General features: G+C 47.2%; 2 protein-coding genes and 1 pseudogene across 3 annotated transcripts in view; 1 reads left to right on the forward strand and 2 right to left on the reverse strand.

The window, feature by feature from the left end:
• The window catches only part of LOC133370585 (leucine-rich repeat and fibronectin type III domain-containing protein 1-like protein), a 138,614-nt gene that overhangs the window by 90,432 nt on the left and 20,622 nt on the right, over positions 1-27,560 (reverse strand). The gene's annotated exons all lie outside the window — the stretch shown is intronic.
• LOC133370886 (interferon lambda-2-like) lies at positions 14,542-22,334 on the forward strand. The gene is made up of 6 exons (XM_061597766.1): positions 14,542-14,710; positions 17,974-18,122; positions 18,973-19,059; positions 20,226-20,369; positions 20,460-20,549; positions 20,990-22,334. Exons 1-6 carry the CDS (start codon positions 14,542-14,544, stop codon positions 21,104-21,106), a joined length of 756 nt encoding a protein of 251 aa, XP_061453750.1. The 3' UTR covers positions 21,107-22,334.
• LOC133371041 (5S ribosomal RNA) lies at positions 18,565-18,682 on the reverse strand (annotated as a pseudogene).

Here is a 27,560-nt window from a genome sequence, read left to right on the forward strand (position 1 = left end):
CTACTTGTTTGTTTTTTCTCAGGCTTTATGTCCTTCCTAGTCAGTCCGAGATAGTGTCTGTAAGTGCCTGCCTCATGGCTCTTCAATAGCCACATGTATGCAGCCCTGTAGCAAAGGTGGGGCAAATGAGTGCACCACTACCCCAGAGCTGTGCACCGCCACCATCCTATCTTTTTAATTTGTGACATGACAGACAACAGCCGCCTTCATTTAAAGAACAACAGCTTGTTTTAAGAACAGGAGCAATTTAAGAATAGGACCCACTGAAAAAATCAATGAATGTGGCAGGGTGAATGCACAACAAAAGCTTTATCTGGAACAGACCCCCAAAGTCTGCTCACCCAAGACTTTCCCCTGACTCTGGATGGATGTTTCACGATCACAATCACCTTATAATTCTGAAAAAAAACCAGTAACGTGACCCCTGAAGAATTAAATATTAGAACTTTGTATTATAGGCTAGACTCCTCCCTCCTTGGACTTCCCTTTGCTCTTTCATTTTCATTTTCATTTGTGCTATCTACCCAGACAGCAATACAGAAGTATGTTTGTTTGCCTGCAGTAGGAAGTAAGAGTTTGTTTATTCTGCATTTATTATGGTGAGTTGAGCAGGACTGGGTGCTTATTGCTAAAGGGTGAAATAAAGAGATAATTTAAAGTGATCTGAAAAAATATCTACCCTAAGTTATCCTTTACTCTTTTTAAAGCACTCACTATTTTCTCAATCATAGTGGCTATTTTTCTTCTTTTTCTTGAGTACTTGATTGCAAAATAATGAAAACAGCCCTAGAGGAATAGAAACACTGTTATGCACACTACAGTTAGCTAGCTGGCTGGCCACCTAGGCTATATCTCAGGCCTAATTTATTATTTTTTTCTAATGTGTGCAGCTCAGCATGAAGCCTTTTCCAGGTTTTTGGGTAGAAAAATCAACCCATCAACCAGAAAAAAAAATTCCAGTTAGTTTCCAATTGTTTAGTTAGTCCTTTATATAACAAAAAGTTTTCCCTTGGTTGTCCAACAGGAAGGAAAATCTAAAGGTGAGGAACCAGACTAGAAGGACAGACCCTCAAGGAGGAGTTAACACCGTTTGCTACCCCTTATTCACTATGTCCTTAACATCTCTCTTTTTCTTATGAAACAAAGTATATGCCAGTCATTTAATCCCTGGTGTTCATATGAAATGTTCTGTTAATTTGACATTTACGTAGCCCATTATGTAACCCTCTCTGCATGGAGGAGGAGGAGTGAGGGGAAGGTCACTGCCTTCCCTTCCCCTGGCCTGGCCTTCACATCCTCTCTACTGGGATGGGAGTGGAGATTGGCTGGCGCTATGCATCTCCTTCCCCGCAAAATGCCCCACCTAGAAATGAGGCTGCTCCACCTAAAGGAAGGGTTGCATGTATGTCTATAGTCAGAATGACTTTGTTTCCCAGTAGTAATAATCCTAAAGTTCTTTATTCTTTCAGTGACCATCTTGCAAGAGGATTCATTTCTGCACTCCGCTGCAATACATACTGTAACTCCAACAGGGCTAAGGTACCCTCAAATCCTCCAAGGCATGTGTGTAAAGAGCACAGGACCCTGTGCATCCACCATCACAACCCATCAGTAGCTGCTCACTTTTTCATAAGGGCGGTGCTTGCCTCCTCCAGCACACACCAAATTCCCAGCCACAGATGCAAATCAAAACACAACCATCTCACCCCACCCCACCGCCTCCTCCTGCACATGACATCTACAGGTTCAAGGCCCAACAGCTGAGCCACGGGGCTGAGTGGCACAGCAGGGGAGTCAGACTCCCAGGCAGACTTGGGCAGCCACATTCTGCTGAAAAGGGCAATTTGTACCTCTCATTGGCCTTGATGAGGCTTAAATAAACCTTCATCACTGGGGGGGAGAAGCGATCTGCCCGACAGCTCCCTTGAAGATATTAATTCAACAGTCGCCAAGACAAAAGCCTGCCGGGATGGAAAATGAGGCTGAGAAGAGATGAGAATAAACTAGCTGCATGACCTGCCCCAGGAATCGGCAGTTTGATCCCAAGCGCTCCGTCTTGATGAGAAAAAATAGCAGGAAGTGGGAACAGAGAAGGCCAAGGAGGGTGGCAGGCAAAACAACAAAGAACGGGGCACGTACACAGCCCATAATAGGCCAAGTTTGGCAGGATGCAGGTTTTTCTTCTGATCACAGAGAAAGGCCTTGGCTGTGATGCCCTGGGCAAGTTGCCTGCCTGGAATGACTCGCCAGAGGGCAACTGAGTTGGGCCCAGAGACTGAGTTCCTTCACTGGCAACCACTAACTTTTGTTACGTCTATAATAATACTGTCTGGTGGGTCATTATTTATTGTTTATGGAACTTGAACTTGTTAGTTGCTTGTTACACAAAAAAGGTCTCTGTGCAACTTATTTAAACATGTTTAGCCAACATAAATAAAAATACATTGTAATAAAAAAACCACATTTACCCCAAAACACCTGCAAGTTATTCAACAAAAGCAAAGCAACCACAAACAGCAGCACAACATCCAGATGCAACTCCAAAACAAGAGACACCCCCCAGCTAACAATTTCATAACAGCACCACATGTATATAATGCAACATTATGAGTGTTCAAAAGTGTTTGCCGTGTATTATGTCAGCAGTCCTCAAAACAGCCCTGTAAGGTGGGCCAGTGTAGTCACACCCATGTCACAAGAAGGCAAGCTGAGGCTGAGATCAGTGGCTTGGCTAAGGCCACCGAGTGAGTTTGTGGCAGAGGCAAGATTTGACTTGCTAGGGGACTTGGTCTGAAGGGAGATCTGACCTACTACCCTGATGACACCAGGGGCTTACCCAGCTCACATGCTCAGGTAGTGCATGGCAGCAGTTGACTGGCTGGCTCAACTAATATGGGGAGCTCCACTGCAGTGCTGTTCCTTCACCCCTTCAACGGTACTAGCAACTTGAGTCCCTGGGCTGCATCCTTAGCCTCCTGCACACCTTTGTCCAGGCGCAGAGCCCTTCCTGTCCCTGGGCCCTCTACAAGTTTTGTACCCAGCTAGTCATATCTCTCCCCACCCCCTGCCTCCCTGCTGCAATATCTCTTCTACCCATTTTCCCCCTCACATCCTTGCCTCCGAGTCTCTGCCTCCTTTGATTACACTACTTCTATCACCCTGCTGCTGCTGGGTTCTCCCCATTGAGCTTTGCAGCCACTCCCAGACATTCGTGCCCCTCTTGCTTTTCCCTCCCGCCAATGCTGCCTCCTTTGTTTTATATGAACTACATCCCAGCCAGACTGAAAATTCATTTCCCTCACAGAATCAGCACTGTTTGTCCACATTCTACCACTGAAATTTCTCTCCCAAGAAGTTGGAATGTTTATGGAAATTCCATAATGCAAAGTGACATCATTCTGAGTGCCAGCCCCTGACCTTTTGTTGCCTGAACTGGAACCCAAACAGTGCCCCCACCCTCATGCTGGAGGTCTAACACTGAAAAGAAACCTCACGGCTCCACTGAGGCATCAGTTCATGCCTTCATCTTCTCCTTTCAGTTCCACCATCTGTCTGGAGGCCCTTCCCTCCTTCTCTTTGCTGATCACTTCCACTCTCTCCCCCTCCCAAGGGTGTTCTGAGCCCCCTGGAGGAAGGGGTGCCTGGAACACAAAAACAAATAATTACAGCAAATAAGTAGATGGGTTCCACTGTTCTGCTCCGTATTAATTAAGCCAGCACCATTACCACTGCTGGTTCCTCAATCCCAAACATTAACGTGGATTTGAATCTCCACTTCACCCCCTGAGAGTTGGAGAAATTGCCTGGTTTATAAGCGGGAACACTTCTGAAATGACACTGGGTGAGACAGAGTGGAAGAAGCAGAGACAAAATAGCTGTGTTGCTTCTGCAATGAGAAAAGGGCTTGTGGTTTGAATACTCGCTCATGTGCAAAAAAAAACCCAAACACCCTTGGCTGTGCTTCTGACAGCTTTGGAAAACTGCAAAGCTATTTATGTCTCAGGGACACCCAGAAAATAACTATATTTCTAGAAATATTGTATAGATATCCCAGAGATCGCTCTTTTTATCCGCATGGCTTGCAGTGCAACAAAGACACTGCTTATCTACATTGTGTGTGTGTGTGTGTGTGTGTGTGTGTGTCTGTCTGTCTGTCTGTCTGTCTGTCTGTCTGTCTGTGTGTGTGTGTGTGTGAGAGAGAGAGAGAGAGAGAGAGAGAGAGAGAGAGAGATTGCATACGTGGGCCCTGAAGTCAAATCGGAAGGCTGGCAACTTATCCCAGCAAAAGAGGTGTCCGCCAGGAGTATAGTGGCAAATACAGAAGTGCAAGGTCCCTTCATGATATTCGCAGCCACACACACACCCTTATTTTGCTGCTGGGTTGAGAATGAGATCCTTGTTAATGCCTCCTCCCCCAGCAACAGATATCCCTAGAAGGCAATAAGCATGAAAGGGGTGGGTGTTAGCTGATGAGAAGAGTCTTCTCTGTGGCTGACTCACCTCTTTTCACTCTGTATGGCTCCAATCAGCAGGAAAGGATAAGAAAGCATGTTAGAGGACTCTTCTCAGTGCTAACACACACCTCTTTCATGCTGATTTGCTCATAGGATGCTGAAGATATAGGGACCCCGCTGGGAGCCTGTTCTGAAAAAATTAAAGGGTCTAAGACACGCACACACGAGACTCCGTATGACTACATCCCTTGTACCGCTAACCTGCTGATTTCCAAACTCCAGCTCACTTGTCCCAAACTGGCCAAGAAGAGGACATTCTCCAACAAGGGACGCCACAGAAGGGGGAACATCAATTATATTGTCTCAGATGTATTTTGCTGACCTCCAGCATCCCTGGGACAAAGGAGCAACAACTGTTACCAGCTGCTTATCAAATAGAAGCCAACTGACTTTGTTAATGGTAGGCCGGCTCTACCGTCAGGCAACAAGGGCAGCAAATGCCCAGTTATTTAATTTATTATTGTTGCCTGGAAAGGGAGGATTATGGGATTTTCTGCCTCAGATGGCAAAATAACTTGGCAGGCCTTGGGTATGATGCACCCGTGACACAATTGGGAGCAGGGGGCACAACACCATTTGCTAGGGTTGCCAGGTCAGAAGCATCTCAAAGCCTGAGATTTCAGGGGCGGGCCCTAGTGATGTCACAGGGGCAGGCCCAAGTGATGTCATTAAGCATGATACATTAAGCATCAACCACAGTTGCTTGGAGCATAAATTCAAACAAAAACATTTGTCTGATTGGAAATTAAGACAGAAATCTTAGCTGAAAGATAGAGCCTGGGTAAGGAACATTTAATCTAGCCTACATGATCCTGGCAAGAAGGATTTAAGTGCCCTCAGGCCAGGCCAGCCACCAGAAGGCCATTGTAGGAAGAAAGGAGCCTAATGTTGTGGAAATGTTAGATAGGAGCACTCAGGAGTAAAAATGGATGCCCCTGAAGGCTGCAATTCCAAACACACTTACTAAGCCCCAGAGAACTCAATAGGACTTACTTCTGAGTAGATATGGTTTGGACTGTGCTGTTGGTAAAGCCTGACTAGGGATCCTCTGCAAAGATATCCATATCCAAGCATGGTTGGCCTGTAGTGCCCTGCCTGTACCTTTCAACATGGCTGCTCCAAACTTCTTTATAGATTTGATCCTTCACTTCCGAAAGATGTCTGAGAAATGAGTAAGAGTAAGAAGATTCTCTACCCTTTTCTGTCTACTTTGTGGGCTGCTATAAACTCACTTTGACAGCCAATGCAATTCCAGTGAGTAATAACTGACAGAGAGAAAACACACATGGTTTGATCTACCTTTACAGACAGCAGCTTGGGAACAACAATTGCAGCCACACTTCCCAGTATGTGAATTCTCTTTTGCCATTGTTGGGCAAGAAACAAACCATCATGCAACCAACAAGATGCATCATCAATGGGTTTAAGGGGGTTGAGCTGAGCACATGGAACCACTGCTGTTGCTTCTATGGAGGTAAGGGAGTGAGGTTAAAGGTAAATGAAATGCAAACAGAAAAATAAAAATAAAATACAGGGATGATTTCCTAAATGCAATACCATTCCAACAACAACAAAATTCCTATGAGTAAGGCAGAAACCCCGGAATCCCACAACCAGTCAGGATTCCTAACCAAAAACCAAAACTAAAAAATCCTGGCAGCCAGGCAGCCAAGGTCACAGAAATCCCCATGCAGCACAACCTGACTCAAGGCTGAAGTTAGTGCAGAATGCTGCAGCACGATTGCTGACATGAGAGAGACCCTATCAGCACATAATACCTCTGCTCTAAAATCTGCACTGGTTGCCGATTTGCTACCAGGCCATGTTCGAGGAATGCTTTCCATGCTACGAGTGCCACATAGTACTTGTTCTGCTCTTGTAAGAAATGCTTAGGTGCAGCAGCACCTAAGTTTCAGAAGTCCCTGCCTATTGCCCTTAGGCAGACACCTTCATTGTACTGTTGTCAGCCCCTGCTAAAAACATTCTTGTTTAGGAAAGCCTATCAAGGTATGTAGAAGCTATTGTGTTTTTTATCTGTTTTTAACTCATTGTTGGTTTTATTATTTTGAATGTTTTTCAATACCTGTCTAACTATTTTTACCAATAATTTTATTGTTTTGATTCCTTCTAGGTGTTTTACAATAAAGCGGTATATATATGTTGTAAATAAAATACATAAATAAATTTTGGAGTCACTGTGGCCCTTGGGTCTCTTTCCACTTTTAGGAACAAAGGAATCTACTTTATACCTACTCAGGCCATTTAATACCACCTAGCTCAATACTAATGATATGGACTAGCATTGGCTCTCCGAGATTCCAGGCAATAGCCTTTTCCAGAAATCGAATTTCAGACCTTTGCATGCAAAGCATTATGTGCTACCACTGAGCTACAGCCCTTCCCCTGTTTAAAAAAGTATCTTTTAAAATTGTTTTCAATTCACTAATGAATGCATATCATGCCTACGGCAGATCCGCACCATACATTTAAAGCACATTCAACACACATTTGAAGCACATGAATCACACCACAAAATCATGGGAACTGTCGTTTGTTAAGGGTGGTGGGAACTATAACTGAGGGGAAAACTACACTTCCCAAGATTCTTTAGGGGAAGTCATGTGCTTTAAATGAAGAAATATTTATATAAGCATGACTGTCAAAGATGTTTATTATTTACAAAACCTTTAAAAATATTTGTAGGGCAATCCTATGTTTGTGTACTCAGAAGCAAGTCAATGGGGCTTACTCAAACAGGGATTTGTGCACAGAACTGCAGCTTCAAGTGAGTTCAACTTCACTCACCCAACCCAAAATTCAGAATCATGACACTTTAAGCTGTTTTGCAACTGTTTATACTTTTTATGGTTATTGGTTTTAAAGGGATCTATTTCTTGTTCTGAGCTGCCTTGGTTTCCAATTGGCAATCTTACCTCACAGGGTTGTTGGGAAGACTACACACACACAAGACATAAAAATACACAGACCCCATATAATAGTTTATTGTCAAAATGAGTTGGTCATTGCAGAACATTTTTTAAAAAAAATAAAATCAGTATTCGTTTCTTGCATTATAAAAGCAATGATATCTATGTGAACCATGCCTAATCGCTTTAAAAAATAGAATTGGAGGGAGACAGAAAGATTTACAAAACAAACACAATCCTTTGCTATGTTCACTCAAAAGTCCCATTAATTTGCAGCACAATCCTAACCATGTCTACTCAAAAGTAAATGCTATTGAATTCAATGGGGTTTATTCCGGATATGTGGGATTAGCATTGCAGCTTTACTCCCAGAAAAGCAAATATTGGAGTAAAGCTTCATATTGGAAAGGTTTTCAAAACACTGCCATCTTCAACACCCCAGGAAAATTTAAACTTGTTTGACTCCTGCACAGAAGAGAAAAAAAGACATTTGGTACTGCTGAAAGCTATATACTTACTCAATTTATGAGATTTTCAGATAAACAAGGAAAAGCAACAGTTTTCCACTTTTGCAAGTGGGCCCAGAAATTACTTGTCAATCACAACCCTGACTTCACTAATTGGCTACAAACCTGAAAGGGCGGGGTTAGAGCAGCCAGCTACGAGATCATTTCACGGAAGTTGCAGGGGGTCTGGCAGCTGTTTTGGTGTATATCTTGAGAACCAGACCACCTAGAAACTTTTTTTTTTAAAAATGAAAGCTGAGAGTCCGGAGATTAAGCTGCTCACCCAAAGACCAAAAAATACGGAGCCTCCAGCCAAAACCAGACATCTGGCAACCCTACCATTTGCTGCTGCTCCTCAGGCAGCAGAATGTGTTGGGCCGGCCCTTGACAGGGAAAGAAAAACAGGGGGCTCTGTTTTAGAGGGAAGGAAGAAATGGCTTAAACGTCCAAAATCAGCTAGAAGAAAGACTCTTGTGCAGGAAGGAGTGAAAAAGAAAGGAGGGAAAAAGCCAAATAGTTTGAAGCCAATTCTTCATCTCTTAATTGCTCAACAACTTCCCTCCCCCCTACACACACACAGCTTCTTTCTTTGACCTCAGCTGACCTCCACCACAAGCTAAGAAGTTCCACAATCTCAGCTCCTAGAAGCTTGAAAACATGAACACATGTTTGCACACAGCCACAAAGCTCTTAACACCTACTCACCTCTCTGCTCTGTGGTTAAAAAAAGAAGTCCCCATCCCCTTTTCAAATCTCCCCAGAGGGTGCAGATGAGACACTGCCCAGGCCTCAGAGGCGGCGAGCTGCCGTTCTGTGCTGGCAAGGCGCAGAAGTCCAGGGCAGTGAACAGGAGGACACGCCTCCGCCTCCACCTCACCTCCTCCTCCTCCTCTTTTTCAGGGCAAAAGCCTTTCATGCTCCAAGCATGACATCACCTTGGCATTTCTTATCGCCACCTGGAGATTCCTCTTGGGATTCCTCTTGGCCAGAATACCTGCCACAGGTTTCATTTTCCTTTCCTTGCTTTCCAAACATCATGGCGGGAGACTTTCCCACATTACTTCTGTGTCCCCAAAGCAGAATCAATTTTCTTTTCAATATCTTGCAAATGGAAAGCTGGACAGGTATAAAAATCGGGCCCATGGAGGATCCAGGACAGAGAGAGCAGCTCCAGGTGACAGAGAAGAGTCACAGTCATTGGAACCCCGAAAGGAATCGCCAGAGACAAGATGGAGACAGGTAAGGTAGCCCTCCTCCCTTGCCTCTATGGCTTAGGGTAGCCCTTATTTGGGGAGGGATCTTGGGCTGACCCTTCCAGCCAGGGATCCAGACCACTGGGTCTCTGGATGCAACATCTGTCTTTCGCCCCAGAGACTAAAAGGAAGCTTTGGAAACAACCGAGGCACCATCTCTGCATAGGGCTCAGCGAGTTTAAACACTACAATCCCTTATGCTGGGATTCTGTCAGACTAGGAGCAAGCTCTTATCACTGGATTGCGAGACTGTACCACTTCTTACATAACTGAATCCTCCTCCAGGCAAGAAAATTCCATGCATGCAGAAAAGCAGCAAGTCAAGGAGAAGAGTTCTGCTAGGCTAGCCTCCTCCCTTGAAATGCTTGTTTTCTGTGTGCAGGGAATTTGTACAGGAAATTTAACCATCCACTCAGGGAACCAATCTGAGGCAGTACCATACAGACTATTCATGGTCTTGGTGAGAACTAGCTTTTAGGTAATCCAGGAATGTATATGGTGTTGGCTCTAGGTCCACAAGAGGGCCTCTTACCCTGCAGACTCTGATCTGATAGATGAGGAACCAGCTGTCTCCTCTGTACAAATGGTCAGTCATTTGAGATCTGGGTCCTTCTGAAGGGCTCTAGATTTTCTACGCACTTGGGGGGGGCTATATGATAAATCGATGGAATGACCATTGCTCTCCACCTGCCTCCCCATTCTGAGCCAAGTGCCAGCTGTGCCCACCGTGCGCCTCTCCTTGTCCACAACACATTCTCCAGGGAAGAAGGGGGTATCAGCCTGCCATCTGGGCCCAGATTTGAATAGTATGTGTTTTAACTTGCCTATCGGTTTTTATGGGTTTTAATTTGGTATGGTTTAAATGTATATGCTTGTTTTTAATGTTTTTAACTGTTGTAAACCGCCCTGAGAGCTTCGGCTATGAGGTGGTATATAAATGCAATAAATAAATAAATAAAACCTGGCATCCTCCAGATGTTTTGGGCTGATGGGAGATAAAGTAAAAAACAAACTGGAGGACACCAGGCTGGCGAAGGTCTAATTAATTAATTTTAAAAGTCAGAAGCTTAAAAATATATTTATTTCTAACAGGAAGTACTTATAAAACTGTAGCACCAGCTTTAAGCACCACCCTTAAAAAGATTTTCTAGCTAGGCAGCCTTGCCCAGCCAGCTGCCTTCAGACGTCCTGGACGACAGCTCCCATCAGCCTCAGGATCATACAGCTCTGCTAGGTAGCACTGATGGGAGTTGTAGCCTGAAACGTGTAGAGGGCACCAGGTTGGCAAAGGCTGGATTAGGGAATAAAGAGTTTCCCCTTCTAAGAGGATGCCTGCTGGGACACACAGGCAAGCATCATTTAAAAACAAAGAAAGCTTGCTGTTTCCTCTAGAATTCTTGTTTTCCCTCATATGCAAATGCATGCAGATTTTAATTGACTTAATTAACCGACTAAGACGCATAGAAGTAATCAACTAGAATGGAGTGGGTGCAAAAGTCAAAAGGAGAGGAGGGAGACATTCATCCCCAGCAGAGATCATGAGCCTTTTAGCAGCCGGAAAGTGACAGAAATTTGACTGGTATCGTTTTTTCTAGAATTCACATGCATTGATGGGGAACTGTACCTGTTGAATTTCTGCCCACCATACAGCCCTTAAAGGCAGTGTCTCTCTGCTGAGCGCAGGGGCAGGGGATGGTAGCACAAGGTACATCAGCCTTCCCCAGCCTGGGGCCCTCCAGATGTTTGGACCACAACTTCCATCAGCCATGCTGTCTGGCTGGAACCTGGAGACCAAAACATCTGGGGTGAGCACCAGGTTGGGGAAGGCTGATGACCTTGGTGGAAGAGAACAACAAGTGTGTTAGTGCACATGCCAACTTCTCTGTTCTTTAAAAATAAGCCAGTTATCTTCCGCAGAGCCCTTCAGGCATCGACAGCTGCCTCAATAGGGTCGGCCTCCCCCAATCTGGCTGCTTCTCCAGAGCCCCATTTCTTGCCAGGGCACCCCAGCATCTCCACTGGACCCCTTTCAACCTTGTGCTAATTGGGCAATTATTCAACTTCCCCATGCAAATGTAGTTACAGTGGAATAATTGAAGCCCTAAACAGTGACAAATGATTTTGGTTAGCAAGGACTGCAGAGTCAAGGCAATTATCTTCTGGCGCTTCTCAAAACCCATCGTTCCTTCCAATATTTTATTTATCCGAGTTTTTCCTCACTGCAGTAATGGTGCAATTAGCCATCTCCAAGATCACACAGGGGGAAGCTTGGGGATGCTAGCCTTCATTTGGCCTGTAGCCTTCCTCCTCCTAACCAAGTCGGAACTTCTTTCCACTCTGCTCATCAACACACCTTTCCCTGAAAGCCCACTTACCTAGAAGTAACTGCCAGCGAAATGAATGAGATTTCCTTCCAAGGAAAGCTAGCTAGTTATCCTGATCAGGGCCATGACAATGACACAGTGAGGCCACAACCCAGAAGACTGCTCTGTCCCTCTAAAGCCACCAACCCAGCGGAAAGGGAGAAACAGGCAAGGTCTGGCTTAATTGGTGGCTTTCAACTACAAAGAGCATTTCTGGGATTGCAACCTGACTCCTTTTATAACCTGGCCTGCTCACAGGAAGGAATAAGGGGGCCTGACTGCTTTAAGCTGGCTTGGTTACCCTGGCTGGGTTTTAAGGCTTAGGGCAGAGATAGATAGGGCTGTTGGGAGCTAGTAGAGCCCATCAGCATCGAGGGCACCACATTGGCGACCCTGGGGTTAGAGTTAGGGCATGGCCAACGATCAGGAATGATGAGAATTGTAGTCCACAACACCTGGAGGGCATAACTATTGGTTTCCCCTGCAGTATACCTTTGAAAGATAGGTGAGAACATTTTAAATGACATTAATCTGCACTTGCTTTAAGTTTGGATGGTTTCCACATTCAAGGGATGAATCTGGCATGAGTTGAAAGCAAGTGCCTCCCTGCATTGGTGGGACTCTTGACTTGACTTAACACTCTTTCATCCTGGGATCAATGAAAGACAAGCTTTGCTCTGATGACATCCACCGTGGAGTGGGGTGGACTCCTTCCTTAAAAATGGGAGGACCTTCTTTTAAATGAGCTGGTTAACAGAATCCTATCTTGGGAGGTGGTTATCTCAGAGCCATCAATCATGAGATAATGACAACCCTTGAAACTATTAATCACATAACATGTTGTATTTGTTCAAGTGTCTTAAACAGCTAGATGCTGTACAGAGATAAGACACAGACAATCCTTTGCAGAATACTCATCTAACCCACATCAGCAGGAAACGTGGTTGATGATCTGTGGTCATTTAAAAGCCACTTTTATATCTAGGCAACAGAGAAATCTACCTACTCTCCACTATAGGATTATCTCAGGGTGGTTGTTTTTTAAAGCAAGACAAGATCTTACTAACTAGGGCAGCCTTCCCCAAGATGGGGCCATCCAGATGTTTTGGACTACAACTTTCATCAGCCCCATCCAAAACGTGCCCCCAAAGGGGCTGCCAGATCTCTTTTATCCCATTTCATCAACTTCTGGAACATCAGTAGGAGAACTTCCTAAACAAAGCATGAACAGCATGTGGCATGATGCTTTTTACAAGCAGTGCCCAGTTGCCTTTGATGTTCGGATTAGCTGCAGTAGCATTCTATCCAAAGCATGCAAATTAATACCGCCCTCCCATGTAGCATTTCTCTGGGTCTCAGCTGGAGATTATCCTTCTTCTTCTTTATGTGCCATGTTTTAAGAAAGGCAGAGACTCTCCAGATGCGAGTCAGAAGCCCGCATCCAAGAAGATCAGAGTTGAGCACAGATGCTGAAGAATGGCTAAAGGAACTGGCTACCTTCAGCTTAGGGGGGAGAAGGAGATTATGCGCCCGAGGCTGTTTAATGATGCTCTTCAGATCTAAAAAGCTGTCATAAAGGAAACAGAAAGCCACTGTTCTTCCTTGTCACTAAAAAAAAACCTGGACAAAGGTGTGGTGGGCTTTCTGTTGAAAGCAAGTGGATTGAGGCTGAATACAAGAGGAGAAAGTGTCCTGCTGGAGTCAGAATTGAAGGGATAATGGGCTGCTTGGTGCCCTTAAGACAGTGTTTCTCAGCCGGTGTGCCTCCAGATGTGCCTCCACAACTCCCATCAGCCTCAGCCAGCATTGCCAATGGTCAGGAAAGATGGGGATTGTGGTCCAACAACATCTGGAGGCACACCGGTTGAGAAACACTGCCTTAAGAGCTCACAGGCCTGGAGAAATGGAGGAGACCTGCTTCCGGACCCATCCCCTTCTTCACACAAACACCTGGAACCTGCCTGCCTGCCACTGTGTGGCTATGTAACCACAGAGGAGAGTCTGTGGTAGGCCGGCTGCCTCCTCACTGAATGGCCATGTCATGGAGGTTACAGCGATCAGTGGCTCTGTGCTACCTCCAGTGCCAGAAGCAGCAAATGCCTCTGAAAGGCAGTCGCTGGGAATCACAAGCAGGGAAAATGTCCGTGCCATCAGGGCTTGCTTGCAGGTTGGCCACTGTGAGAACAGGACGCTCCAGCTATAGGGCTATTTTATTCCTAAGGACCATGCTGACTGTCCCTGATCGCTGACTGCCCTCTTCCGTGAATTTACACAAGCTTCTAAAAGAGAAAATGAAGAAAATCCCATTCTTGTCATTCTTCACTGATTTCCCCCTCCATAAGTCGCCCTCTTGTGGTGAAAGCTGGCGTTTACCACCCCAGAGAGATCTCCTTGTTTCCAGACGGGGTTAAATATTGCCCCTGTCATTCACACATCACAAACGGGGCACTGGCAACAGATGTTTGTTTCTTTTAAAAACCTGTTAGATTTTCCATGGAAAGGGTAAAAATGTAAATGTACTGCCTTCAAGTCGATCCCGACTTATGGCGACCCTATGACTAGGGTTTTCATGAGGCTGAGAGGCAGTGACTGGCCCAAAGTCACCCAGCGAGCTTCATGGCTGTAAGGGGAATCGAACCCTGGTCTCCCAGGTTGTAGTCCAACGTAAATCTGGATTAAATAGGAGAAAATACGAGCTAGAATTTAGATGCTAATGATGTGAAAGAAGTGCATGCGTGAAGACCATGCTAAACGCCCCTGACCAGCTCTTGTCTGTTTTCACTCCTTGTCTGAAACCCAGGAAAGCTGCTGTCAGTCAGTGTTGCCAATACTGAGCTCTATGGACCCAAGTCTGATTCAGTATCAGGCTCCTGCCCCATCCCAAGCAGCCCTTTGCTAAATGCATCTTCCTATGCTATACGGCCTCTGTTTCACCACATGGTTACACATAAGTACGGGGGAATTAGAAGGACTGCGATATGTGTGGAAGGGAACTCCCTATTTCAGTGTGTGACAAGCCCCTGGCCAAGGTCACCCTCAGCGATGAGCCCCCAGCCTCCTTTGCTGTCCTAGGCCGGCAGCCACCTCCTCTGTCTCATTACAGCAGTTGCTGCCGCCGCTGCCGAGTGAAAACAATTCCTCTGCTAGGTATTCACCAACACACCCACGCTCTCCTCCCTCCTCCCATTATCGAAATGTCCGCCAAGCTCCATTAAACGCGGCAACAATGCAAGAAACCCTGCCAATTTCATTAGCAGGCAGAAGGTGAGCAAAGCCATCCGGCGTGCTCAGTATTAATTAGCAGCGACGAGGATTCCGTCCCTTTGCTCCATTTCTGCGCACTGGATTATGCTCCGGCTTAACCCAAACAGCGTCTCTCTGGTCCACCCCCTCCTTTCCCCAAGATTGCGCTGCTTAAGATGCATGTAAACCCAAGCTGAATTTTTAATGGCCGGCCCACAAGGGAGATATTAATACCCTGAGCCAACCCCTGTCCATGGTGAGAGCATCATCTATAGGTGTCCTCCTGGCGTGGCTTTAGATCTCACAAAATGCCAAACTGTCTGGCTCAGGGCACAGCAGCTGAACGGTGTGCAATTCTATAATGACACAGATTACTGGCCTTTCAGGAACTATAAACCCAGAGATGCAAAACAGAGAGAAATCTGGCTGGCACACAAGTGATTAGAGAGCATATGGATTTGCATCTCTCTCAGCTCCCAGCTCAGGGTGGAATTGCGTTGGCACAAGGGGGGGGGAGGGTTTGAAACAAATGGTGGAGGGCCTCCGCTGGCCCTTCATCCCTGGCAGCAATGGGATGTCCCCACAGCCAGCACACCCAAACTGTGCTTCCTTTCAAAGAGCGCCGTCCAAGGCCAGGGAACGGGGGAGGACATTTCATTTCTCCCAGAACAGAAGGGTCTGCCAGGTTGGATCAGAGAGGCAATCCAGAATTCGGTTCCAAGCTGCAGCCAGCCTCACAAGCAAGATAACAGCCTTCTGCAGTTGTCCACCCTCAGCACATCTGGGGTTAAGAGATAGGCTGCCTCTGAAAATGGAGGTTCCATGGCTGTTGACGGACGTTTCCTCTATCATCTTTTGGCAGCCCCCTAAGCTGGTGGCTCCCCACAACACTGTGCTCCTTTATGCAGGAGCCCCCACACCCATCTTGTCTTTACTCCCTCCTTGTCTTTACTCCCTCCTTGACACATCCTGGTCTCCATTTAGAAATCAGGAAGAACGGAGGTAACACTCATTCCACACGTGTGTTGTGGCAGGCAGTTCCATGAGTCCTTGTGTGAGGAAGGTCTCCCCCTCTATTGCCTGTCTATTATGAGCCTTACTGAGTGACCCCCAAATTCCTCAGTTTTGAGTCTTCCGGGGCAGACAGACACAACTTTGTAGAATCAGAAGATCATCTGGGTTCCCCCCACCCCCTCCCTGCCAGCCCCTTCATATGCCAACCTGTATTTATTTATTACAGAGCTCAAGGTGGCATATTTGATTCTCCTCCTCTCCATTTCGTCCTCACAACAACTCTGTGAGGTAGGCTGGAGTGAGAGAGAGGGCCCCAAGTCACCCAGTGAGCTTCATAGCTGAATTGGGATTTGAACTCTGGTCTCCCGGGTCTTAGTCTGACATTCTGACCACTACACCACACTGGCTCAACTACACTGAGCACCACAAACAGGCACTGTATAGGAAGGCGAGCTCACCAACTCACACCCCACAGGGGAAACAAAAACTGGCTTTCCCATCTTGCCTGCCACATCCGTGGCCACTCCCCCTTCAGCGGTTCAGCCTCATATCAAATACTTTATTTACAGTCTTAGACCCAAACAAAAATGGATATTATACATAGTACAATATAGGGGTGATAATAAGAAAAAACAATTCTCTTATATACATGAGTATAACTGCTTTATACAGATGAGAGGGAAATACGTATCTGCTGGGCTGCATATATGAATTTAGCAACCTGTAAGGTCATTTGTTTGTCAGACCCAGATGGTGGATATACTATAGAAGCTCCAGGGGGCTTATGAGGAATTTTTAGCAGAATCTCCTCCAGATACTTAAAACGAATCTGTATATACAGAGAACAAAAAAGGATAGTGTGTGGGAGGGTTTCGATGTCAGCACCACATGGGCATATACGCTGATCATATGGGATCCCTTTAAATCTCCCTTCAAGAACCGCAGATTGTAAAGAGTTGAATCTTGCTTTAGAGAACATTAATCGATATTTAGGAATTGTAAGTAAATCTAAGTACGTCCTGATCTTTTCAGGGGGAAATTTCAGCCTCATAGCCAATCTGACTAACTTTTCCCTGTCTGAGCAACAGCAAAACAGCCTCCTCAAAAGGGCCTTTGGTCACACTTCCATCCCACCAGTGGCCTGTCCACCAAGGAGAACCTGGTGCCCTAGACTGCAACTGACATCATCCCTGAGCTTTGGCTATGCTGGACAGGGCTGATGGGAGCTGGAGTCCAACCAGGTCTGGAGAGCCACAAGTTACCCTCTCACACAGACACCTGCCCTAAGTTTCAAGATCAATCATAAGGAACATAACTTAGAAACACAGAAAGCTGGCTTATACAAAGTCAGACCACTGGTCCATCAAGCTGTGTACTGTCTACCCTGACTGGCCAAGGCTCTCCAGGCAGGAGCCTGTCCCAGCCCTACCAGAAGATGCCATTGGGGACTGAACCTGTGACCTTCCACAAGTGACGCAGGTGCTCTGCCTCTGAGCTACAACCCTTCCCTGGGATAGACTTGCTGGATTTGGACCAATCTTCAACAGCAGCCAACCAGAGGCCACTGGGAAGCTCATGTAGGGCAGGAGAGCCGTGGCCTTTCCCTCTTGGTTGTCCTCTCCTCCTGGTATTTAGAGGTAGATTGTTCCTGAGCATGGAGGTTCCATTGAGATCTTTGGGCTAATAATATCCAAGCTGACCACCCCTCTTATTTCTTTATTTTATCCTTCATCTCCTACCCTCTGTGAACTTCTGAGGCTTACAAAAATTAAACAGACCCAAAATTCAAACATAGTTTAAGTAGAAAGCAAAAGAAGCCACAATAGGCCACTGAATCCTGGTCCGCAGTGGTTCTCCTCCATGCACCTGCCTATGGGCTTCCCAGGGAAAAAAACACATGGCCAAGCACTGCAGCAAACAGGACGTTGGGCTAAATGAGCCCCATTGGGCCTTATCCTGGCGGAGCCTCTTCACTGCCTTCAAGACAAGCAGAAACACCGTAATCCTGTAACCTGGGGCAGAACCATCATTTCTTAAACCATTGGAACAATACAGATGCCAAGCTTGCTTCAAACGTAGTCAGGAATTCTGCAGGGGGAAGTGTCGTGCATGATCTGGAGAACAATCTTTATTCCCTCTCTCCCAATCTACAGTGAAGCAGATTCTGCTCGCTGCTGTTACTATGATGGTCCTCCTGAACATTCATCATGCTTCCCGGGCTGCAGCCAAGAGGTGCCACCTCACCCATTACAAGCCTACAAAAGCCCTGATGGACACCTTCAGAGACCTCCGGAACAGATATGTAAGTGAGAGGAACTGGCCTAAAAAAGGCTCAGATATAATTGGGGGGGTGGGGGGGGTGGGAGCTATTTTGATGGACCCTTTGGGGAACTGAAAGTTACAGTCGATAACTTTTTCTATTACAAGAATTGTAATAAATAAAATAAATATTTTTTTTAAAAAATGAAAAGGAGCCTCAGAAAGCTACAATTTTGATCAAAAGAGCAGCTGGGAAGTCAGGAGCTTAACCCTTGCCCCCAACCAAAATCCCCCACCCCCCAAAAAACCCTCTCAGAAGTGATTCCAAGGCTGGGGGATAATTTTTTCAAAAAAATGTTGTTGTTATATGCCTTCAAGTCAATTATGACTTATGGCGACCCTATGAATCTTTTTTTAAATATATTCATTGGGTTTCCATGGTAAGTGGTATTCAGAGGTGGTTGACCATTGATTGCCTTCCTCTAAGCCTACGGCACCCATATTCCCCGGCGGTCTCCCATCCAAGTACTAACCAAACCTGACCCTGCTTAGCTTCCGAGATCAGACGAGATCGGGCGTGTCCAGGGTAGTATGGCCACAGGCCAAAGAAATGTGTGAATGTACAATTGCAGTTCATGCCACACAAACTTGGCCAAGATGCACACACCAGCGCAGACAGCCAATAAGGCAGACTTCCCTAATCTTGTGCCCTCCAGATGTTTGGGACTACAACTCCCATCATCCCCAGCCAGTGTAGGCATGCTAGCTGGGGCTGATGGGAGTTGTAGTCTAAAACTTCTGGAAGGCACCAGGTTGGAGAAGTGATGTTGCTGACCCTTTTCATTTTCTGTGTGTTGCATACCATAACTTTGCTTTTGTGTTTTGAATCCCAGGAGGACCTGAGGAAAGAGGCACAGCCCTGGAAGAACTGCTCAGGGGAACATCTCAGACGCCCCCAAGGGAAACTGAGCAACTTAACAGTGAGTGGCCCAATGGACAGTGGGGGGAGGGCCTGGGGAGGAAAGAGGGTGAAAGGAACCTGTTCTCCTTGGGAGTGCTGAAGCATCACATATGACCCCAGTCCTGCACCCTACACACCCCATGGAGAGGGGTGGGCTGAATCTGAGGGCGACGGGGAGGCATGGGTCACCTGGGGGACACATTTTCCTGAGCGAGATTTAAAATGCCTCTTTGCCTCTCAGCCACGAATAACTGTAATGTGGCATTTCACACATAGTCTTAAAGGTGATGGAGGACCCAGCTGGAGGGCGGGGTTGCTACCTTGCTGTTTTAGGGCTCCGTACACTGTTTTGGCCACCTGTGAACAGCTGCAGCCTTGAAGAGGCACATGCACACCTGTCAGATGCTCTGAGACAAGCACTAGCCAGAGTTCAGCTCCCACAGCTGGAGAGGCAGCACAAAGGTGGGGCAGAGGTGACAGCAGCCAGCCAGGCCCAGAGGGACATCTTGGTGGCAGAGGAGGGTGATGGCTCCTATGTCAGTGGGGCAGTGAACTTCCAAACTGAAAGCACCTTGGACACCTCCTTAAAGGTTCAGACTAAAATCCAGAGTGGATCCACTGCGCCACTGACTTCAGTGCTTGCTGCATTGATCAGGAGGTTGGACTCAATGTCCTTATAGGCCCCTTCCAACTCTACAATTCTATAATTCCATGAGTGACTGCTGGGCACCCCAGTTCAAGAAACACACACGTGTGTGCACACATCAGCTTCTTACACCCAAAGGGATCCCAGTCCAGTCCCTTGAATCACTTCACACAATGCTGAAGATCAAGCATTTAGACCAGGGAAGGGGAACCTGTGGCCCTCCAGATGTTGTTGGACTACAGCTCCCATCATTCCTGGCCACTGACCATGCTGGCTAGGGCTGATGGGAGTTGGAGTCCAACAATATGAGGGCCACAGATGTTCCCCAATCCCTAATTTAGATCCACCTGCTTGGGGGATCCCTCAGAGCCAAGGGGAACTGGAACCTGGGAAATGCAACCATGCAGATGATGTGATGTCTTTGCAGCGACAGGTGGAATTTAAATTGCTGCATCATCACCAAAAGCAATTCTAGAAATATCCCCTTACCATGATGATGATGATAATGCATGACCTTATCCTGAAATCTTTTTCAGCAGAAATGGGAGAAACTGGAAGCTGTGGCAATGGAGCTGAGCATGGCCATCTCTGTCCTACAGAATCAAAGTCAGCCCACTTTCTCCAAAAATGTCTCCCAGGTTTTGCGGTTCTTGATGCCCCTCAGAGACAACCTCCTGGCCTGTGTAAGTAAGACCCTCTCTGCACAATCCTTCAACTCCTGTGACCCACAGGGAAGGGATGGTCGTAACCATCTCTGTGCTTCTCTCCTTTAGATAAATCATAAGCCTTCAAACCACAAAGAGTCTATTTACCTCCAGGAGTTTAAGGAACAGCTTCAGAAATTTAACACCAACAACGCTGAGGTAAGTGAGGCAATCAAGAGCGAATCAGATTTCATCTTCATTAATAGCCTTTGCCCAGCCTTGCAAATAAGATCACAAAGGTTACTTGCGGGTGGAGCCTTTTGTGATATGTAAGTTGCTTAAAGAGCCTGTATAGTTAATCAATTAATCAGCAAAAATGATTGCCACCAGATATCCCCCAAAGGCCACTAACATAAGGGGTTTTAAACAGGGATTGGATACATTCACAGAATGCCTGAAATGCCTGCTTTCATAAGCACAGAACCTGCATGTTCAGAGGCAGTCTGGAACAAGCACTATGGGGTGGATATTACCTCCATCCTGCCCTGCTTTCTGGGGGCTTCTGGCTGTCCTCTGTTGGAGACAGGGCACTGGGATAAATCAAAGAATGGGAAGGTATGCAGAGATGATTTCATTCTCACTCTTTTTCTCCATCCCAGCAATCTCCAAAGTGTCTGGAAGCAGCGGTAGGCCTGAATATCGTCCGCCTGTTGACCGAGGACATCAGCCAAATCAGCCACCACAACCATCACCACCACTGGAAATCCTCTAACTGAGGTCTGGATTGTGCCCGTCAGCTGCAGCAAACAAAGACCCGCCTTTCCTTTTATCCCACTGACTGGCAGAGGAGCCCTCGGCTGGAAGAAGAAAACCATCTGGCCTTATTCATCAATGCTGCACCTCCAAATTTCTCTTTGGTGCAACATGGGATGGGGGGAGAAGGGGGCAGCTTCAATACCATTTAGACCAGCTTTCCTGACCTGGTGCCTTCCATTTGGAGGGCACCAGACTCTCTCTCAAGTGTCTTCGTTCGTATTGTCTCAGCTGCTTCAAGGCTGAGCTTCGGCCTTCAGAACGGGTCCTGAGACTGGGGTCTTATTTAAGTTTTCTGTACTGTAGCCTCCAACAGCCACACACAGCAGTCTGTGGCTTTGTGAAAACAGGAGATGCTTATGCCCACATGCAAACATTCACAAGACCGTTCCCAGAAGACTGTTGCACTGTATCTCCCATCTGCACACAATTCTCTCCTGGCAAGAGAAGCGAGCGTCGCCCAAGTGCCTCAAGAAAAAGTGTGCGCTTGCAATTCTGTGATGGAACACTATTACAAAAAGGGCTGTTTTATTTATGTAATTTATTTTAATTCCTTAGGCCTGGAATTAACAAGTTCAAGAGGGAGGGAGGCAGAGAATCATTATTTAAAGTGGATTGTATTCGTAAAAATGTTATTTATTCATGTATCGGCATCTGTTTGCCCGGCTATTTATTGTAAAAAGAGAGAATTTGCAGGCTGAGCATCATTTCTTGGAATGAACAAGCAAGGCTACCCCCTGCTGGAAGGACTGCAGCAATGGCATCAGAATTATATCGGCAAATTCAGAATTCAAACTGGTTTCCAAGTATGCTGGCATGGCTGGTGTGGAGCAAAGATAGAAGACCAATATTTTCTAAATTGTTTTAGTAGCAACCCATATTCTTTACTTCACAGAAATCCACTTAAAACGGGATTACTCTAGAGCAGCGGTTCCCAAATTGGCACCCTCCAGATGTTTGGGAAAAGCTGTCCTAGATAAAATAAATTGCAGACTGTAGCCAGTGTTGGTGATTTGGTAAGAGGCAGGGGGGTTTAGAAAGAAAGAAAGAAAGAAAGAAAGATTATAATGTTATTTCTGATTTCCTGGGCAAGTCCCATGGAAATGAACTACACAAGAAAACGTCTAAGGTGGATTGTGCCTAAATTCAGTATTCAGTGCAAGATAATTTATTGGCTCAAGGACAGTAAATGTAGTCATAGGCTTCCTTTTTTTAAAAAAACAACAACCTCATTTGTTCTTTGTTAAATGTTCTCCATGGCCAGTGGTGAATTATTACTATTTTTATTACAAGAATTATTTTGTTACTATTTATTAATCTGTATACATTGCCACTAAAGCTACTCTCTATGTTGTTGTTCTTCCATAATGCCCCAGTCTTAATAAAAAAGATGGGAAGCTCAGACATTCTCTCTTGCCTTTCTTCTTGTACATTGAGATGGCTGAAAGCCCCACTGGGCTGGAGCAGGCCAGAGTCATCTCCTCTCTAGCCCAGGGGTCGGCAACCAAGGGCCAAACGCAGCCCTCTCCATCTGGCCCTCAAAACTCTCCCAGGCCACACCCCTCATTGGACCTGCTTTGCACCCCGAGTGCATGTGGCTGGCTGGAATGTACCCCTGAGCTCTGAGAATGCTCACTGGGATGAAGAACAGAGATGCGTGTGCCAGTAAGCAGAAAGTGGCCCACAGTACATCTGTTGCTCTACCCACTTCCACCTCTGGCTCCACCCACCACTGGCATAGGAACATCAGCGGCCATCTTACACCAAGTCAGAACATCTGGCCCACCTAGCTCAGTGCTGTCTGCACTGACTGGCAGTGACTCCAGGGTTTCAGACGGGTCTCTCCCAGCCCTACCTGGACATGCCGCTGGGGACTAAACTTGGGACCTTCTGCATGCAAGGCAGGGGCTCTGACGCAGAGCTACAGCTCTTCTCCTGATGGAACATGGGTTCCCCTCCCCTGCCCATGCCAGGATCTTCCACACACACAAATTCAGCGCTTTGGCTTCTGCAATCAAGCAGGGAGCAGGTGCCCTTCCAAAAGGCGATGGCAGAAGAACGCACATGGTGGCTGTTTGGAGCATCCAGCTGGGAACAGAGAGATGTAGTAGGCTCAAATCCTCACTCGGCTCCCTGTGAGCCTCTCAGTCCCTCCCAGCCAAACGTACCTCGCAGGGTTGTTGTGAGGATAAAATAGATGGGGGGAGGACCACATACACAACCTGACTCCTTGAAGGAAGGGCGGGATACGAAGGTCATAAACAAGTTAAATATCCTCAGATTAGTCAAGCAAGTCAAGCCAAAAGCCACCCTGGGGTCCCCATGCAGTCGCTCAAGGGGCAGGATTTCTGTCCAGCTGCCCCTCCCACCACAACCAACCAGCACACCCCATTTCTACACATCCAACTGGCTCTGGGTTAAGGGGGAGGGGAGAGACTGGGGCAGGAGTGGGCTCTCAGCACCCAGCAAAGGCGAGAGGCCAGACAGGCAGTTTTCGGAGCCTGGAGACTGGCGAGGAAGAGAGACAGACGCAGGGAGAAATCAACCAGCCTCCGGCAACAGAGCCATTGAACAGACTAGGGGGCTAGCGCTGGGAGGCCAGGCTTTATAGAGCCCAGTGGGCCACAACTGGCCCTTGGTGGTCAGCTGACGGAATGCTCAGGCAGGCTGGTCCTGCAGCCCAGAGGGCACCCTCGAAACCCAGAGCTCGGCCAGCCAGGCTTGCACTGGAACCACAACGCTGGTACCACAGGAAGTCAGGCAGTGGAACCCATCCTGGGGAAGGGGCACCCATGCAGGCTGGAGTGGGTGGGAGTTGTAGTCCAAAACATCTATAGCAGGGGCTCCCAATCAACAAAAGACTTTAAAACATATTTAAAGAAAACATCTGAAAAACATCTATAAAAATAACTTTTAAAACACATTAAAAAGCAATTCCAGCACAGATGCAGACTGGGACAAGGTCTCTACTTAAAAGGCGTGTTGAAAGAAGAAGGTCTGCAGTAGACGCCGCAAAGACAACAGTGATGCCACCTGTCTAATATGTAAGGGGAGGGAGTTCCAAGGGTAGGCATCACTACACTAAAGGTCCACTTCCTATGTTGTGCGGAACAGACCTCCTGAGAAGATGGTATCTGCAGGAGGCCCTCGCCTGCAGAGTTCAGCGACCGTCTGGGTATATAAGGAGTAAGATGGTCTTTCAGGTATCCTGGTCCCAAGCTGTATAGGGCTTTGTACACCAAAACCAGAACCTTGAACTTGGCCCAGTAGCTGATGGGCAGCCAGTGCAATTCTTTCAGCGGCGGGGTGACGTGCTGGCAATACCCTGCCCCAGTGAGCAGTCTCGACGTCGCATTTTGCACCAACTGCAGCTTCTGGACCAACCTCAAAGACAGCCCCACATAGAGCGCATTACAGTAATCAAGCCTGGAGGTTACCAGTGCATGGACACAGTAGTCAGGCAATCCCGGTCCAGAAACAGCTGCAGCTGTCTTATCAGCCGAAGCTGGTAAAAGGCACTCCTAGCCACTGAGGTCACCTGGGCCTCTAGCAACAAAGATGGATCCAGGAGCACCCCCAGACTACGGACTTGCTCTTTCAGAGGGAGTACGACCCCATCCAAAGCAGGCAACTGACCAATTATCTAAACTTGGGAACCACCAAACCACAGCGCCTCCATCTTGCTAGGATTCAGACTCAGTTTATTGGCCCTCATCCAGCTCACCACGGAATCCAAGCACTGGTCCAAGGCTTGCATGGCCTCTCCCGAGAGGGCACCAGCTTGAGGAAGGTTATCTTACATGGTCGATCTCCTTTCCCTTTTTAAAACTAGACTTTTTGTAGACCACCAATAGGTTTTACATTTACTGTAGTCAGAACTTTGCACCAGGACCCACCTGCTCCAGTGTTGTTTGCAAGTATCCCAACAACCAGCATGCGCTTGCTGGCCTACCAGGAACTGGCCAAGCATCTATGGGGCAGGGTGAGAGGGGGTGGCAGGAGGGTGGCCCTTAAAAGCAGTGTTTTAAGGATCTTACCGGCATCATGGCAAAGTGTGATTCCCAGAATTTGAGGGTGGAGGGAGAGGTACACAAGCATAAAGCCAACACAAATTTATGAATTATATCAGGGCAGAACTTTGTCACACCAAAAACCCCTGGAACATGCACGGCATGAAAAGTTACACGAGATTCCAGCAGGAAGTTACGTGGACATGCAACGACTGGAGATGAAGCAGTATGTCTGCCCTGAAACTTTTGCAGGTACAAACAGTATTAACAGCAAGACTGGGTATAACCACCTGATACCATCATGCAGTGGACACCGGTGGCTCTCATATCAGCGAGGAAGTGAATCCACTCCAGGTTTTAGTCTGAACTTTCAAGGAGCTGTCTGAGGCTCCTTTGGACAGCTCTTTGGAAGTTTGGACTAAAACCCAGAGCAGATTCACTGCCCCGCTGACATCAGAACCATCAGTCTCCAGTGCTATCACAAGCGCAAACCTTCACAAATCCACAATAAGGAGGATGTCTGGAGGGCCCTGCACAGCCTGATCTGCAAAAGCAAGCTTCCGGTTACACCTGTCCACTGTTCCCAGACCTTCTGGAGTTAACAGCACTTTTTTCATTCCAACTCTGCCTGTCCAGCAAGCCAAGAGTTCCCTCCGGGGCAGTCTTATTAACCTGTTTCATTTCAGCCCAAACAGCCATAGATCCCTCCCGCACATACAAGGCTGCTGAGAATTATTTCAACTTAATGTCAGCATTAATCACCCAGGAGCTAACGACATGTTGATGGGATTAGTAATTCTCCCCCCCACATGTAATTCAATTAAACACGTCCACTTGTTTCTTTTTTCATTTAAATAAATTAAGTCTTTCCCATCTGCTGCCAAAACACAGAGGGAGAGGTTAAGCCAAAAAGCGAGGGGGAGACGACAGAGGACTGCAGAGAGCGCAGTGCAGAGTTGCGTTGTAACCATTTTTTCCCCCACCACAGTGAAAGCTACATGAACAGAGTTGGCACTAAACTGCGACAAACCAAGAGAGCTGCATATTTAAAGTTCCATTGAGTAGGGCTGAATGGGAAACCAGTCAGACTCATAGAGCAGGTGTTGGGAGCTTTTTTCTGGGCGGAGGGCCACACTCCCTTCGGGGCAACCTCTGAGGGTTGCAAGCCAGTGGTGGGCACGGCCAGAGCAACAAATGTCAACCTTGCCTTTGTGTCATAGGCTGGTTTCTCTACCAAGAGTCATGACCAGGGTTCAAGGCACTTTCCAGGCATGCAGAAACACTGAAGGAGGATTCCAGGCAGGATGAGCAGGTGGGTGGGGAGGAGACGCCCTGGTGAGCATGGCAGTAGCCAGACAGAAAAGCTTGGAGGGCCAAATGCGGTCCCAGGCCTGCTGTTGAGCTTGGTCCCCTGGGAAATCCCCCAGCAAAAGCCTCATTGAAATGGATGGGAAACGCTGGAGACAGTGGTGAGAAGGCTCTGTGATGAGTATCCCTGTCACCTGTGAGCGTCGCAAAGAGATATGCCTCACCACGGCTGGAACCAGGAGGCTGGGCTGAATGGACCCACTCTGCTCTGATCCAGCCAGGAAAGTTTTATCTTGAGGACGGGGGCCTTTTCAGCCTGGGGACTGCATTGCTTCATGGGTGGTTGTACAGGGGCCGGATCATGCCACGGTGGGCGGGCAGAGAGGCAAAAGCCAGCAGAGGTGATTCTTCCCTTTGCACAATAAGCTACATTCCAGCCACACAAGAGTCGGAGTTTTCTGAACACACATTGATCACCCAGGCAAGGCAGATGCACCAACACAGCTCAAAGACACTTTCCAGCCCAGCGGAAGCCCTCGAGGAGAGTGGAGAGGAGGCAGTTTAAGGGTGTGGTCTGGGGAGAATCCCAAGGGCCGGACAGAGAAGTGTGGAGGGCCACATTCAGCTCCCAGGATTGATGTTCCCTGCTCCTCTTTTATGTTCTTATAAAAGGATTATTCACAGAGGATAAGGTCTGTCAATGGCTAAATGGGGGTTCTTCAGATACCTGGGTCCCAAGCCATCCAGGGATTTAATGCTGGTGAAATACATGTTCTGCACAGCTTGTTCCCATGAATAATTACACCACTGCTGTACATCAGCTTGGCTAGATTATTAACTGGGACTATTTGAATGCATGGAACAATCTCATCAGCCTTGAAACAACTGCACCAGATCCTGGTCTACTTCTGAGCACAATTCAAGGTGCTGGACTTAACCTTTAAAGCCTTAAACACCTTGGGATCCACGTACCTGAAGGGCCCACCTGCTCCCACATAAACTCACCCAACTTCTCCTCGTAGGTGGCCCCTTCCTGCTCTGGGTCTCCCCACCCCCCACCCTGACATCAGAATTGAGGTTGGTGGGGACCAGAAAAAGC

Source organism: Rhineura floridana, chromosome 15 (genome assembly GCF_030035675.1).
Source record: "Rhineura floridana isolate rRhiFlo1 chromosome 15, rRhiFlo1.hap2, whole genome shotgun sequence".
NCBI lineage: Eukaryota > Metazoa > Chordata > Lepidosauria > Squamata > Rhineuridae > Rhineura > Rhineura floridana.

Bases quoted from the DNA above. Each gene is read 5' to 3' on its own strand.
- LOC133370886 (XM_061597766.1), top strand. From the start codon at position 14,542: ATGTGTGGAAGGGAACTCCCTATTTCAGTGTGTGACAAGCCCCTGGCC. The intron at 14,711-17,973 runs GTATTCACCAAC...CCCAATCTACAG, and splicing joins GAAAACAATTCCTCTGCTAG to TGAAGCAGATTCTGCTCGCT. The intron at 20,550-20,989 runs GTAAGTGAGGCA...TCTCCATCCCAG, and splicing joins TTAACACCAACAACGCTGAG to CAATCTCCAAAGTGTCTGGA.